This window comes from Poecilia reticulata, linkage group LG8 (assembly GCF_000633615.1).
Source record: "Poecilia reticulata strain Guanapo linkage group LG8, Guppy_female_1.0+MT, whole genome shotgun sequence".
Classification (NCBI taxonomy): domain Eukaryota; kingdom Metazoa; phylum Chordata; class Actinopteri; order Cyprinodontiformes; family Poeciliidae; genus Poecilia; species Poecilia reticulata.
In genome coordinates, this window is record NC_024338.1 from 4,708,849 (window position 1) to 4,725,421 (window position 16,573).

General features: G+C 39.6%; 2 protein-coding genes across 2 annotated transcripts; both read right to left on the reverse strand.

Moving 5' to 3' along the window:
- Positions 1–5,721: 5,721 nt before the first annotated feature.
- Positions 5,722–13,309, reverse strand: LOC103468294 (dual specificity protein phosphatase 3-like). Its single transcript, XM_008415259.2, has 3 exons — positions 12,954–13,309; positions 8,996–9,228; positions 5,722–8,842 (listed from the first exon to the last, which is right to left on the reverse strand). Exons 1-3 carry the CDS (start codon positions 13,166–13,168, stop codon positions 8,634–8,636), a joined length of 657 nt encoding a protein of 218 aa, XP_008413481.1. The 5' UTR covers positions 13,169–13,309; the 3' UTR covers positions 5,722–8,633.
- Positions 13,310–13,431: 122 nt separating this feature from the next.
- prl (prolactin) lies at positions 13,432–15,972 on the reverse strand. The gene is made up of 5 exons (XM_008415260.2): positions 15,828–15,972; positions 14,877–14,989; positions 14,605–14,712; positions 14,321–14,503; positions 13,432–14,239 (listed from the first exon to the last, which is right to left on the reverse strand). Exons 1-5 carry the CDS (start codon positions 15,955–15,957, stop codon positions 14,048–14,050), a joined length of 726 nt encoding a protein of 241 aa, XP_008413482.2. The 5' UTR covers positions 15,958–15,972; the 3' UTR covers positions 13,432–14,047.
- Between the last annotated feature and the right edge of the window lie 601 nt (positions 15,973–16,573).

The window sequence follows — 16,573 nt, forward strand, 5'->3', positions numbered from 1 at the left end:
TATATATATAACGCCGTCATAGAAAACAAGACCGTACTTTTCAGATTTTCCACTTTCCAATTATGCTGAACGTTTTGTTAGTCTTTCACATAGCCTAATAAAATACCATCATTTACGGTCGGTTGCAACATGAGCAAAGGTTCAAAAGTTTGTAGATACATGTGAGGCAGCGTGGGTTCAGACCCAATACTAGAAAACATCATGGCCGACATTCTATATGAGAACAAAGAGTTAGAGGTCAGGATTAACCGCTAARCCAAGTGTTGTGTTTGAACAAGGCAACATGGAGCTGTGGGATTAAAACTGTGCTCAGCCAGATATTAAATGACCTCCAGTATTAGGAGAAATTTTAATATGTTTTAAACCGAATACTTGTGAGGCTTCAGAGAACTGAACCTCCACTACACTCTTTTCATCACACAGGAAACTGTTGTGTTTTTCGTCAACCAACCAATCAATCAATCAAAAATTTGTTTGCTAATGACAGGTTATTTAGCMYGTCATTAGAAAAAACTGAAAGAAGAGAGAAAAAAAAATTGAGGTTCGTTTTTCAAAGTCAGTCATTTCTGAATGTCGTCATTTCAAAGTAAATTTATTGAACAAGCAACCTAAATACAGTAGCTCCACACTAAATATTTAGCTAGCCAACTATTAGCAAGCTAAATGTTTCAAATGTTTGGGTGGCTAGCTAAGTATTTAGTTTGGCGCTAAATATTTAGTTTACAACTATAATTAGTTTGTAAGCTAAATAGTTAGCCTCAAACATTTAGCTTGCTAACTAAAGCTAGCAASCTGGCTTTAGTTAGTGAGCTAGCTAACYTTTTGTTGGCCATCTAAATATTTATATTYCCTCTTCCACAATGAGAAGGACTGGCTGTTTGAACAGTGAGTGTACATTATCAACCCACAGAGACCAACACTGCTATCACACAATCAATATGTAATCAGTGTTGGCAACGTTTATATGATCAATATGTATGACAACACTTCCTGTTTGAATTCTGATCCCAGATAATGGAASGGATGAGATGAGATTTTATTGGTCTAAAACCTCCAAATGGAGCCAAGAATCTTCAGGGTTTGGTATTATTCTGCATTTGGATGTGATTTGAAAGCAAAACATGATAGCAGATGTTTATCAGTCATAAACCCGCATCCATACATTCACTTGCTTGCTTTGAAGTCTGYGAAGATCATTGAAAGTTGAGTTTATATTCCCCCTTCTTTATTCTGACACCTCCAAATTAAATCCAGTACCAAACTGGCTTCAAAGTTCACCTCCCAAACTCTGAACATTTCACAGAGCTCTGTTCAGTCACATCGTCTGAAAATGGAAATAAGACGGCCCGGTTCCAAACCCACAGTCCTACACACCAACAGTCCGGAGCAGTGCCTGTGTCACAGTTGATGAGACCTCAATCCGTCCCTCTATTGCTTGATCCTTTCATYAACCAGAGACAAGATGCCAAGTTACCCCCAACCTGAAGGGAGCAGTCCACCAGACAATCACAGCATTGATCAGAGAATCTGTTTCTAGGACAGCTGTTGGCTGGAGACTTCACAAATCTGACAAGAAGAAAGTGATAGTGGAAAGACAGACAGAAGTCCTGCTTGTAGTTTGTCACACACCATGTAGAGGGAACACAGCAGACATGAGGAYGAATAGGGCAACATTTAACGTTTAAATAGGAAAACCAACTTTGCACATCACCTTGAACACACCGTCCCCAAAGTCATGTGGTGGTAGCATCATCTGATATGGAGGCTTTAATAAWCAAGGGAGTGTGAAGACGGTCAGAGTTGAAAGAGGAAGGATGAAGGATGAAGGTTTAGCTTTTAGCTGGCCTGGTAAAAACCAGCATCTTGTTCTACACTTTGCTTCATCCAGAAGATCTGGACCGTCTGCTGATGAGAAACGATGCTAGAGGCGTGGAGTCTGTWGAAATTTTATAGTTACCCAATTATTAAGGTTTGCCCATGACGTGACGTGTGTACGACGCTATGAAGCTTACCGGACATTTCCTACACTGTTTACAACCATCCTCCAGATTACAATTCTAAAACAGCTCAGAAAATCAACGTCATTGTTCAGAACTTCTCCTTCTGTTTTCTGATTGACCCGGTAGAATTTCTACTGCACAAATCAAGGTCACTGGGAGAAATCCCAGACTGAGCACTGGAAGAAGATGAGAATCAAGCAGAATTGTGTAGGAAGGCAACAGTCAGGCTAGCTGTTAGCAGGAAACTGAACCTAACAGAGAGCCAGAGCTACAGTGGAATGTGTTTGACCAAAGCATTGGCACATGTTAGAATGGTTCAGTTAAAGTCCAAAGACTAGTGGTTAGAATTTCAGTTTCTATAAGTAGATATCTTGTAGCGATGTGAAGCTAAAAGACTTTCAGCTTTAACTGCAGCCAGCATTTTTCCAATCAGAGAAACTCCAGTTTGTATTGTTAGAGGGACCAAATCCACAAACGTCTCCATTAAACCACATATTAAGTCACACACTCTATATCTGTTATCGGTGGCAGACATAAATAATCCTGTATCCAGTTGTCAGTCAGTCGGTCATCTATGTCTTTATAAAACCAACAGTAATACAGCATTACAGAAAGGGAACCAAGGCGCTTTCAGTGAAAGTTTCAACATGTTAGAAATTATTAACCAACTTTTTTTTGGGGGGGGGGGGCAGTAATTTTACATTTATAATCAAAAGCGTGCATTAATCTACCCAACTGATTATGTTTTAATGAGACAGACGGCTAAATTATTCCCAAACCTTCGCCGTCATGGCAGCCAGGCGACGTCAAATTTGCTCTTAGCTTGTTGTGGTGGGGATGATGTAACAGTGAGCAGCTTTGCTCTCCACCAATCCAAAAATCCGTCTCTGCCCAGACCGGCACAGATAGCCTGTGTGTGTGTATAAAGGCTGCTGTGTGTGCGTGTGTGTGCGCGTGTGTGCGCGTGTGTGCGTGCGTGCGTGTGGAGGGCCAGTGAGTGAGGCTCACACCCCTGCACAGAGATGCAGTCTGACAGGCCAGGACATCCATTACAGATTTTTCCTGTAAGGGAAAAATGCTTCCAGGGAGTCCCTAAAATGGGTTTGATAGAGCGGGTTTTAGTAAACATTGCTTCTGAGTTTCTTTATGTTGCAGATTAGCATGAATGATCGATTCTTTCACATAATATACCCTTGCTTATACATTAATGCTACAATATGTAAATTTAACTAAAACTAGTTCCAACAAATATGTCAAAACATATCACAGTGTCATGATTAAGCCTGTCTAGGTAACATATTTTGCTGGACAATAAATTGTCCCAGAAGTTATTGTGATAAACAATAATATTGTTGTTTTGAGACCATTTTCAAATATGATCATTAATAATGCAAGAACACATTTTCCAAGATCAATAAACTTTAAATTTTAATGAACTTTTAACACCGGACATTTTAAATATCCAAAATAAATCAGCAAAACAACAGAAACAACAAATAAAATGAATTGTGACGTCTCTGTAAACAGAATTGTCCTTTAGGAAAAAAGAGAGACGAGTTGAAACCGAAACACCAGTCTGAAGACTTTTGTCATCTAGTTTTTGGTAGAAGGAGGGAAAAGAGAAAAACAAATCATGTAAATGGAAATGATTGAGCTTGTTTTCATTTGTCATGCAATTTATATATTTATTGAGCTGCTATTGCTGTCTGAAGAAACTCACTGACCAGAAACAACCAATCAGAGCCAGGAGGAGGGGCTTGGCGCTGTCAATCATCCTCATGCATGCTACTAAATGGTGTGAACAAAACTCATTGTTAAAGAAGAACTGTTTATCCCATCCTTGCCATGCTAATTAGCATTAGCATCCACAAGCTCTGCTAAAACCCTCCTCCTCCTGGCTCTGATTGGTTGTTTCTAGTTAGAACTACTGGCAGAGGAGCTCAGTTTGATTCACAGATTATCTGTCTCATACCATACTGTTGTCATATAGTGACAGTTTCAATATATATGAATATGTGAACAAATATTAGTTATGACAGTGACATACCGCAGCCTTAAAGTCATTTCACTGTCTGGTCGTTTCCTGATAACTGGGCCACTGGCTGTGTGCTGCCCACTTTATGGGCTAATGTATTTCTAACAGTTCGAGAAGATCTTTCCAAAAATAGATTGGACACTAAACCCCGTGGCTGCCCCACCCCGCTGATCCATTCATGCAGACTGGTGTTACGTAAGAGCATTACCCTGCTACCCTGGCAGACATGTCCTTGCTTCAACTCRGTCAGARAAATAACAGTTGGGTGGGTAGAGATAATACAGGAGGGAGGGCAGAGGTGAGCGTACGTCAAGGGTCCTGCAGAGGCACACAGTGTTTAATAAGAGATATCATGGATCCTGTTAAAACTTTGAGTTTTGGTTCCGCTCAGAGAAATTCTGTTACGTAAGAAATACACTCGAAATATGAGAGCATGTGATTAGAGCAATGGAGAACGTTTTATTGAATTTCACACATCAACAGGCTTAATGCAGGGGAGATAAGATCGTTCTAATGAACAAGAGACCATGATAAAGTCGCAGGCATCGATAAGATCCGTTTAAAGTACTAGTCTGCCCTCTAGTGGTGGACTCAAAGTAGTAATACCCTCATCGTCAAGATTTTATTAATGCTTCAGTCACAAAAGAAGAGAGAGTAGTTATAAGTTTATGATAAACTTATTTTGTGTATCATAAATTACTTTAAAGAAGCAGTATTATGTATTTCCCAGGCACATAGAGTCATTTTATAGCACCGTCAAGTAACTTCTTCTGTTCCAAAAATGCTGTATATCAAAAAGTAAGTTAAAAGAAATTTGTAATGGGTGTGCTGTGCTGGCCACTGTCTCTTTAAGAAGCTCCTGCTCTTTCTGACACTGCCTTCAGCACGTCTGAGCGTCGGACTGAGAAGTAGCTCTTACTTTTCACTTTTCTGTGGGTCTCATTAGAGAACCAAACAGTTTTTGAAACAGTTTCTCAAAAATAGAATTTGTCCATATGAGCTGATAACGATCTACCACTTTAGAAAGACTATCATACAAAATATTATCTATAGACATGTATCTTTAAATAATAAAATAATAATTTAAAAAAAATGGATAGACTTTGAAACCCTGAGATGGACCAAAATTTGAAATTTTGGCTTTGGCCCATGGACTATTTGGCCCAACGGACTGATCCAAGCAAAACCAAAGCAATCCTGTATCGCCCTCTTCAGGACAACATGGTTACCAACAGACAGTCATGTCCTGCTATTTTCAAACCTGAATAATGTTGAACAGTCAAATTCTAATGTAGTAAGTTTCTAGCAAATTGACAATGGAAGACTAATAACTGTTTTGCCTMRCTTCATGGATAAAAAGTTAACAAGGAATTGAAAACAAATGGTAACATTTTATTTGAAGGGGTGTGCCAACTTTGCATTAAATTATCATAATTTACAAATTCATGCAAAGTTGGCATTTTAATGAACTTTCAATGCAACTTTTAGAGCAACTTTGCATTAAAAGTGTCATTATTTACCGAATGACCCTTCATGACAACWGTCATAAACATTCATAAAGACTTCTTCATGTTCATGACAGGTGTTATGTCATGTTTATGAGTGTCATGTCAGTCTTATGCACACCCCTTCAAATAAAGTGTTACCAAAAAAATTTAATAAAATGAATTAAAAAAGAAGAAATAATTAAACAAGAAAACGTTATTTCTTTTATTATTATTATTTTATGTTTGAAAAGAGAACAATCACAATCCCAAGTGTCATCAGATAAAGTGCACTTCATCATAGCTGAGTCAAAATCTAAGTCTTCTGATTTGACCAATTAGGCTACAGCAGCAGTAAAGTACATCATGGTTCACAAGATATAGGCACAATAGAGTGGCATTAGAGACAATAGTGACATTATTTGTCACAGTGTGACATATAATGCACATTAACACACAGTAATGTACATTAACACACAGAGACACAGCTGTGTCCATTAAGGACTGTAAGCAACACTTTGGCTGACAAATATCACAAAGCATGCAACTTAACAATATAAAACTGCATTTAAAATGCCAAAAATACAAACATGTAAACATTCTACTATGCAAAAGATGTTGACTAAAAAGTTAAAACTTTCAGTTTGACTTTCTGACAGTCTGGCAGCAGTGATGTTACATTTGAAGTAGAGCTGCACTGCTGTATGCGAAAGACACGTTAACAGATTTTATTATGTTGGAGCCGAAATACCATTTATAGAGTTATTTTTGCAGAAGGATCTTGGCGTCTCTTTGGGTCAGAATGACCTGACTTTTTTCCTTCCATCAGCGCGCAAAGCGCTAATGGAACTAAAACATGACTTGGGAAGAATGCTCTTTAAACAATATAAAATCAACAGTTTGAGACAAATTGGTCTATTTGGCAGTTCTGAGAAGGAGCAAATGTTGAGGTCTGTTGAAATCTTGCAGTCTCAAGTATCTTAAAGGTTATCCAACACACATTTAGTGTAAAGCGCGCCAAAATCTTCATGCAAAACAACGGTAGCAAGCCATTGGTTGAAAAAGTTGATGCCAAGACTTCAGGGAGATTTTTTGTGTTGAGTATTGAACTGAAAAAACTGTAATGAGGAATCCGTGGAGTGCATTAAATCTCTGGCTCGTCTATGGTCTAGCAGCAAGAACTACGTCTCCGTATGTTATTCCTATTTATATATTTAAGAGTAAAGCCACCTTCAATTCTTCAATAATGGGAATCATTTTCTTATTGCAGGTGTTTAACTGACATTTTACTTAGTAGTTTGCAAATTAGTCAACAGTTAGCTATGTTAATATTATTAGAAATACTGGCTTTTAAAGCTACCTTTCTTATGCGTAAGCACAAAAACAAAGCTGCCTTTAGGCTAGTTAGCTTAACACAGACTCTAAAACCTAATGTTTAAGCTAAGCTACAACAGTTAAATTAAGAACTAATCTCAAACACAGTACTTTCATATTTACAGACATTTTAGAGCTAGAGGAATAAATTGCTACACTTCTCATCTTTTCACACCAAACAGAAAGTTGGTTTTAGGCTACTTAGGCTAATTACCCAAACACAACAACGCAGTACTTATGCTAAGCTAAAAGTCATTTCTTTATTCGAATTATTTAGCTATTATTAACCCTAATTATACAATTAGGATAATTTAGTTGTTTTGGAGAGTGATATTTAAAACATTAAACACTGTGTTTAATGTCACCCATTAAACACTTCACTGGTTTTAGGCTTGTCGGCTTATCGCAAACTACAAAATGCAGAGTTTATGCTAAGCTAAAAGGCATTGTCTACTACATTCTTTGTATAAAAATGGCTTAATCTCAATTTTTTATTCTTTGTGTGTCTTTTGTGTACCAATATTATATTTTTTTTTATTTACTATTGTAATAATCTAATTAATTAGTATTTTATAAAAACCACTTGTGTTCTTAAGCAAAGAATTTAAGGATTTTTTTGTTTCATGGCCAGACCAAGATCAGAAAGCTACAATTTACTAATTTTTCTCTCCCCATACTTGTTTCCTTATCCTTGACAATTTTATACTAATTCAATATTGTATTTTTGTCCATGAATACAGTTGAGCTTAAAATGGCTATTGTCATGGTTACTAGGCCAATTTCAACATTCGTCTAATTCTACACCTCAAAACAATATTGTTTGTTTTACATTCTCCTCATCAATATAAATTCTGTTTTGTTTTCTGCGTAAACGTGATAAAGTCTTTGCAAAGCACAGAAACCACAAGAAATCATTCAGAAATACGTCTGAGGCAGATTTCTAAAGGTGAGTGCAATACTGTTCAAAGAGTCCAGAAGAGACATTAGACAAAAATACTGTAATAAAATCCTGTAGTAATCACAGTGGGAGGGGCTGTGACTGAGACAGTAGGCAGTGTTAGCCGGACAGGGGCCAACATGAGGGGCCCATGGCTAGAAGGGTGGAGGACAAATTAGACTGGATGTGACAGTAACTCTATCTAAAGTCTCACTACTTATAATAACTGTATTATATGCCTATTAACTAAACTGATAATCATCAAGAAAACACAACAAACCATACAGAACATGATAAATAACTACTGAACTGTAATAAATCTGATATTCAGAGAATATGTAACAATAGTTAACCCGTTCTACGTTAAATAAGTTATAAGCAATGTTTATGATAAAGGGCCATTTCATGCAAACTCACCTAACCTAACTTTGAGCTATTGTCCAATTTAGCTGAAGTAAAGTAGAAAGCYTGGAAGAATATTTGTACATTCACATGACAATAATTTTTTTTATATATTTATTTTTTTTACCTGATCTGAATGGGTCAGGTGAGTCGGCTAGTGTATGACCCACAGGTATGTTCATTTCAGTATAACTAATACACAACACAGGGCAGTGTGTGTGTGTGTGTGTGTGTTAATCTACAGTAGATACAACACTTCCTGTTATCCTCGGTCAAAACGTTTCACTTTGTTCTGAGCTTTCCCTCACCGGCCACTCAAGCTTCAAACAAGCGGAAAGCAAACAAAGTACAGCTGAGCATACTTCATTTTCCTACGACACATTTCTGTTTACTCGCGTCTCTCATTTGTTCCACAGTTTCCCCTCGGCGGCCAACCTTTGGTTTAGCCGACAGAGCTGCCGCAGGAAGCCGTCGTTGGGTCCGATTTCTCGTTTCTGCCGCACCATGGCCAGAGCGGTGTGGACGTCCAGTTTTTGGTGAAGCATGAGGTAAGCGACGACCAAGGTGGGCGAGCGGCTGTAGCCTTCCCTGCAATGCACGTACACTTTACCTGGAGGAGACGGAAAAAACGCAAGAAATTTCAGTTTGATGGAAAGCAAACTACACCTCAAAGTGAAAACAAAAACGTTTGTCAAAAAGTTTCAGATTCATCGTATTTCTAGTGAAGAGATGCGTGTCAGAGTTTGTGTTTGCTACGTTGTACCTTTTCCACTTTTGTATGCCAGGGCCTTCTTGATAAAGTCTGCCGCCTCTTCGAAGTAGACGCTGATGTCGAAGTGGTCGGTGTCGTTGGCCGGGATGCCGTGGTAGGTGATTCCTGAGCCCATGTAGACATCCGCGTTGGTGTTGACGTGCATGTAGGAGTTTCCTTCTGCTGCGTTCAGGATGTGAGTGACTCCCAGGCGCTTGAGGCGCATCACATTAGTCGCCACAAATCTAAATAAGAAGGCAAATCTGTGAGGAGCATTCTTAATATTATGAATTTTACTGAATTGAATTTTAGGGATGCACCAATCGCAGTTTTCTGGCTGATCGCCGGTTACCGATCTTTACAAAGTCTGGACTTGCCGGTTTAGATTTTGGCCGATGCTGATTTTTTTTTGTCTGAAATGTTGCTAAACATAACAAGAAAGTTGCTTAGTTGGTAACAGTGGGGTGACTGTTGTTAACCTCAAACATACAGACGCAACCTGGTGGGCGGGGCCAACAGTCAAACGTGTAACAGCAGAGCTAAAGAGGACAGTGGCTGATTTTTAGACGATAGGATCACTGAATAAGATTGACTTCATATTTAAGCATCGGCCGATCACTGCACTCCCGAAATTTAGGAACTCCGTGCACCCCTGTTTGAAAATAACAAGTTTAGTCTCACATATTGATGTGATTTAGGTCTGAGTTTTGGTTTTGGACTGGGCCGTTCAGACTGCCGTTAAAAGGTTGGGTGTGGGTCGCATTTGGGCAAAAAAAAAATAAAAAATCAGATGTAGTTTGCATTTGCCTACTGTGTGATTGTAGCCATAGATTTGTTCCTGCTCAAGCCGTTTCCATGGAAACCTTTGTATTTGATGCACTGGCTCCCTGCCTTAGAGCTGCAAGACTTATTTTGATGCCAATCAATATTTGGCTTTCACCAAACATGTTGTCTGTCAGACCGTAGTTGAAGTCAAGCAGAAGCATATATGAACATGAAATTGAGACTTTTCTCTGTGTTGTTTACCCCTGAAAAAAATTCAACATATGACCTAAACATCCAACATAACATATATAAACAGATCTCAGTCTCCTTCATGCCGGCGTGTCGTTAGCCTTTCAGAGGACCGGGACTCGTTATTCCCTCCTTTTTGTGCTGGAACAAAGACGCGCTCCATTTAACTGTGAACCTCTGCTGCTGCTGCGTCGCTTCACACCTTCATCCTCTCAAACCCAAAGAGCTAAAAATAGTCAGCGGAGACTGAAGGCAACACAGCAGAGATCAAAACATCCGCCAGGCAGCCAGGCGTGGGCGCGTCTTCTGTTCACCCAGCTCCACCGTCCTAAATTTAGTGGTTCCCTGGCAACCATGACCGCTGTTCTTCTGAATCCTTTGAAACGTAGGTGGAATTATAAAAAGAAAATGACATCTTAAGAGTTTGTCTTTAATGTTTTTATTTTTGCCATGAAAAGCTGAGTGTAGTGTACTTTCTTCTAGAATGTTCCATCTCAAGCTCCGCTTCGTGTGTATTTATGGTTTTTGGAGGAGACGGGATAATTTCAAGTCTTTTTTTTTTTTCCTTAAAAGAACAGTTGAGTGTGAACATGTTTTATAAGAAAAAATTTGTTCCTGCATTCACTCTGCCGAACATAATTCAGCGATACGTGCTTTTCAAAATGTTCTACTAACAAAAATCTGAATTTGTTCAGGTTACCAGACTCAGTACTTTCTAGAACCAGTTATCTGCATTTCCAGGTGGTTTTATTTTGTGGTACATACRTATCTGTACCAGCTTTGCATCATGTTCATCTATTTTGATAAATTCATCTCTCTTTGGGTTTGACTGACCTACTTGCTTTCACCCTAATCTTCAGCTCCCTCTCTAGATTTTCTACAGTGTGCGTGTCAAACTCATTTTCATTTTGGGCTCATGAAGATCACGAAGTCCTGAAAAGATTATGATTATTGAATAAATATATATATATATATATATATATTTGCCTATTTATTCAATACAAAAAATACATGCCTCCTTTTTAATCTGTTATTTAGGTTCTTCAAAAATCCGATCAGTGCTAGGATTATCATAGCCATTAGGTTTTCCAGTGTTTCAGGAAATATTAATAATTCATGGAACGTCTTTAGGGACGAGGACTGTGGGTGTCTGTGCTGCTGCAGTGCGATTAGCATGGAGAGGCTAGTTTAGGCTTGAATAGCTTCACTGATAAGCTAACTCCTTTTAGCACAAATTGAATGCATCCGCAGTGTTCTCCAGCGTCCAATAGAGCTGTGTAATAATATCGATTTTGCGATATATATCGATATTTTCTTTCCTAGAAAAAAATCGATATTCATCCGCAAATATTGTAACATCCAACTGTCACCTTGCTCACTCACTGCTTGCTACGCAGGGAGAGTGATTAGGTCATCAGGCTTAGAGTGATTCCTTCAGATGTTAAGTGTCAAGGTTAAAAAGGTATCAAACTATTCAGAGCAGGGTACTTGGTGCACTTTATTTACTTTACAAATGCATGTAAGCTACAGTTTGTACTGTTTCAATTAAAAGAAACATGTTTTCTCACCACTTCTTTGATTTATTTTGTCCAGCTGTCGACTTTAAGTCTGTGTCCATGTCCAACCAGAGCCAGGTATTGTGTAGTTGGTGATTTCAATCAGTTTTCAGTTAAATTAATTTAATCCAACTCAATAACAGTCACAAAATGTCACCAAAATCACTCCGTCCCTCTAAAATCTTTCAGAAAATCGCAAAAGTGTATTGAATTGTATCGTTTGCTGAACATCGCAATATATATCGTATTGTGAGCAGAATATCATGTATCGCATCGTGAGATTATTGTATCACTATAGCCCTAGTGTCCAATCAGATAGCTTTACTTTGTAAGCAGAAATTAACCCTCAACTGGCCGACAGAGGCAGCTTTGTTGTCTGTCGCTGTTGTTAATAGATGTAGCTTGTGCGTCAGATATACAGGCGCACCAGAAACATGAGAACACAATGGTTCCGATCAGAACCTTTGTATGTAAAAACAAAACATGATTAATTGTTTCAACATTTTAAACAATTTTAAAAAATGATCAATTAATGTCTCATCCCTGATTAAAAAAGTGTCGTGTGCCACTCCAAAAAAAATAAATAAATAAAGTGTATACTTAAAGTCAGCAGAAACATCCATCTATACCTGTGTATTATATACCCTCCACATAATAATCGCATAAAATCCCAATAAAATATCATTTCTGTCCTGCCACAGGATTCAGTAAGTACAGTCAGTGAAATATGGAGCATGGCTCCGGGGATGTTTTCCTCCTACAGAGGACAGGTGAAGCACAGCAGCTATTTTCAGCTACTCTCAAAGATCCTGATCTAATCTGAGCTCCTTTAGGTTTGAAGACGATGTTCTCAGTTTGTCACAGAACATCATTTCTTCGCTGCACGAATATATTTTTATTCCACAAACAGGAGAAGCGGCATACAGACGGCTGTGGGGTTGCACTCACTTTAATGAATTCGTTTTCTAGAAAGATGTAGAGAATCCTGAGATAATGCAACTAATCATTATTATTATTATTATTATTATTATTATTATTATTATTATTATTATTATTATTATTATTATATTTTACCAGCAATATAATTATAACTAATCAGTTATCCTACAGATCCAACATAATTTTTAAACATCAAAATATCTTTAACCATTACTTGCTGAAACTGACAATAATTACAAAGCAATAAGAAGAATAAACCGTGATAAAAAAAGGCGATTTTATTCAGTTAAATTTAACAAGAGTCTTGAATAATGACAGGAAATCGGTGGAAGTGGTTCAACAAGCGTGACCTGAATATGAATACTGCAGGCTGCTTTATTTATGACACACTTAAAGATGGATTTTTATGGCGCAGAAATGGAATAAAATATGGCTGTGGTGTGTCCGGAGCAGGAACTCACGCGTTGCCGATGTAGATCCGCGGGTAAACCTCGTGGAAGTGTTTGGTGGGCCAGCTGTAGAAGCCGCTGTCGTCCGTCAGCAGGTCGTTGAGCTGCTGCAGGGAAACCTCGAAGCTGGACATGTCGAAGCGGTCGGGGAGCGGCGGCTTTCCGCTCCGCTTCTGTTTGCTCCTCATGTCCGAGGAGGAGTTCCGCAGGACCTCCAACAGGCGCATTTGGTGGGCGGTGAGGCGGCAGACGGGTGTCGGCTTACAGGGCTTGCGGCAGCGGTCAGCTGTGTTTCTACAACAGGCTGAGCTGTGAATACCGAGCTGCAGCTCAACGCCGCTGAGCTGGGGAGGAGCAACGTCTGTCACGGCCCCTACCTGTCTGTTCTAGCACCCTTCATGTTACCATGGAGACAGTTTCTGTAATAATCTGTAAGTAATACATTCTAGGAATGAGGCCTTTCTGATATTCGACTGAAAAAAAAGACAAGTTTTCACTGTGCAAGAAATAATATTTATTGATAAACAGACATAAAGGAAACAATTCAGTGACAGACACTGTATTGAAGTTGGGAATAAATCTAAAGTGCAAATCCTGCAGAGTAAAACTGGGGAAGAAGAAGAAACCCTGTGCTTCAGCGCTCAGCTGTTGGGGAGTCTGACTTTGAGGGGAGAACTGTTTCAGAGAATGACGAGACGAGGAGGAGGCAAGATATGGATGATACTGAGTTAGGTTAGGAAGCAATGGCCAAATTGTAATGCCAGACCAGCTGGAAAGAATGCCCCGGTAAAAAAAAAAAGGCAGCAATGACTACAGTTGACTAAAGCGGAAATGATGCCATTAACAGGAGAAATCGGTCCCTATAAAAAAATAATAAATTCCTTTTTGACCAAATTCCTATGGTTTACGACGACAAATAATTTGGGCATTGAGTGTTTTGAGTAACTGCTAAAAGTTCCACATTCTGTCTTCTATATACCTCCTCTATATCTCCATGCTCTGAAAACTTTCACTACCTACTACTCAACAATTAGAATGGTGTTGAAGTGCTAGCTCTAAGCTAGTAGATAGTGAGAAGCAGAACTCCCCCCAGAGTCACGCTGGCCTTAGCACAACTCGGGCTGCAACTTCGCTGCGCGACAGCGAAGGACTTTCAAGAAGCTGTCGATCTTGTGCGAGTCGCGGCGAAGGCAGGACAGCAGGAAGTTGAACTTGTTTAGTATGGTGAMCCGGTCCTGGCCCAGGTCAGTCCCGCCGGTGTAGGGCAGGAAGGAGATGGCTTGAGCAGACGGACCCATCTGGAACAGAGGGAGACTGTTAAGGTACAAGTGGGGAGCATTTTATCAAAAACCACATTAGGTGTAAGAAGTCTTGCCCACCTTGCCGGACAGTATGTTCAGACCGTCAGCCAGGCTTTTGGAATGCTCCTGCAGCTCCTGGATCTTGCTTGATATGCTGCTTTTGGATGGGTGAGGCAAGGTGATGGCACTGGTAGACAGGACTGCCAGCGGATCCACCCAGGCTTGGAGCAGGGAGCGGGCCAGAGACATCAGATCAGACTCCTGGAGAAGCCAGCATGTGAAAGAACAATGAGGAAGTTGTTCAAAGACAAGTCTTTCAGTAGAGAAAAGCTCACAAAAGAGCAAATCCCAAACCAACTTACAGATACTTGCAGAGCTTGCTCTTTGTCATTGGGCGTCTGTAGAGCGGAGGTGTGGCAGTCGGCAGGACGAGGCATTTGCATCCTACCGTAAGGAGGGAAGTGAGAGTCCTAGGAGAAGAAAAGGGTGATCATCACAATGTCCAGAAGACAACATCTCTGAACATTATCAAGAACCAGTGGGACCTCTAAGAGTTCACTCAAGCACAAGGACATCTAATGAAAGCCATAGAAGTGATCGGACTGGGTTTAATCAGGTAGCAGAGAGGTCTTACCATCTCCTGGGTGAGCAGCGTGCTCAGAGAGTGCATTTTGTCGGAGCGTTGTGAGGCTCGGTCGAGCAGGTCATTGACGGGCACGGCTCTGCACATGGCCACCAGGTACACCACTGGAGCAGGACACAAGAGACAAGACACCTTTTAGACTCTGAGTTCTGCAGCTTCGGTGTCTAAATATGGTTTGTTTCTGGTAAATATTATTACTTATCACTAAGTAGATGTTAGCTACTGGTATCAAGGTGTTCCAGCATTTAAAGAAGTAGCAGTTTGACAGTCACAAAATGTTTCAGTCACGTTTCAGACTTCTCATTTAGAGAAGTCTCCCTTCCCCATCTGTTGCTGTGCACTGCCAGTCAGCTGGCTGAAGAAAGGCTGCTACACTTTTCCTTGAATTTTCTCCCAGCAAAGAAGACTTCTAGTTGCAAAAAAGCAGACTGTGATGATGTGGAAACCAAAGGCTGATAACTCAATCAGTTTAAAATGTAACAACAAAAGCGTGCAATAAGCACTTAAAAATTCTTAATTTTAGTGGTTTTTCATACTAGAATTATGAGAAATTTTATGTTTGTGTATCAGAATCAATTTACAGCTAATCACGTTTGTTCTTTAATTACAACTGAAAACCACAAAACCATTGTATTTTTGCTCAAAGCTATGATTGTGTGAAATCCGTGTTCCAGCCAAACTCTGGGCTTGGTTTTGGCTGTTGTGGTTTATCTTTTTATTAAAGAAGCATTACCTAAATGTCTGTATTTTTTAAAACCCAAAGATATTAAATTTCAAGAAACATTCCTGATCATCAGACTTCCATAGGTGGGTTTGAAATCTGACCACGTTTCTTGTTCTTGCAGCTTAGAAAGTCACAAACAAATGTATTTTCATCGTTTTGTATAATATTGCATTAATAATTTTTTTGTTAAAACACAGAAAATAAAAAAACCATCTCGCCTGTGATGAAGAGTTTTCCTCCGCTGATTCTTCTCTGAGCCATCGTTCTCTTGTCTGTCCTGCAGGTTCTCAGTCTGTTCTTTCTTCTTCTTCTTGGCCCAGTTACTTGTTTTTCGCTCTTTTGCTGCATTTTGCTTCCATTTTATAGTTGCTCAGGTCTGACACTTTGTTTATGGAGCAGCGGGTTGAGTCTGCACTAATTGTCCAGAACTTGCTTTGACCAGTTTATAATGAGAAACATGGTGAAGGGGCTTTGAATGGATGCAGCAGGATGAGGTGAGGTGATAGTATAAACGTGTGCGTGCGTGTGTGTGCGTGTGCGTGCGTGCGTGTGTGTGTGTGTGCGTGTGTGTGCGTGTGTGTGTGTGCGTGTGCGGGCGTGTGCGTGTGTGTGTGTGTGTATGCGTGTGTGTGTGTATGCATGTGTGTATGCATGGCATTGAAGTGGAAAAAGTTCCTCCCTCGTGTTGATTGAAGTGATGAATAAAGGCAACAGCTTTCACACTAAGTTTTCCTCATTTTGTTAGGAACGTCACTGGTGACCACCTGGTCATGAACAGTGGGCCACCTCAGCAGGATTCATCTGATCTGTCAGACAGTGCCTAGCAGTGTCTGGGCAGATTTGTTAGTTATAGTGAGAATATTTTTCTTATAATCAGGGGTGAAAGTAGTTTTAAATTCTTTGGGGTACTTTGACAAAAAATAAATTAAAAATGTTATATATATATATAATTTCCTCCCTCAGC

Coding starts and splice junctions, on each gene's coding strand:
- LOC103468294 (XM_008415259.2), bottom strand. CDS start 13,168: ATGCGCCTGTTGGAGGTCCTGCGGAACTCCTCCTCGGACATGAGGAGC. Junction 9,229..12,953: donor CGGATCTACATCGGCAACGC/GTGAGTTCCTGC, acceptor CTTCTTATTTAG/ATTTGTGGCGACTAATGTGA. Junction 8,843..8,995: donor GGCATACAAAAGTGGAAAAG/GTACAACGTAGC, acceptor CGTCTCCTCCAG/GTAAAGTGTACGTGCATTGC.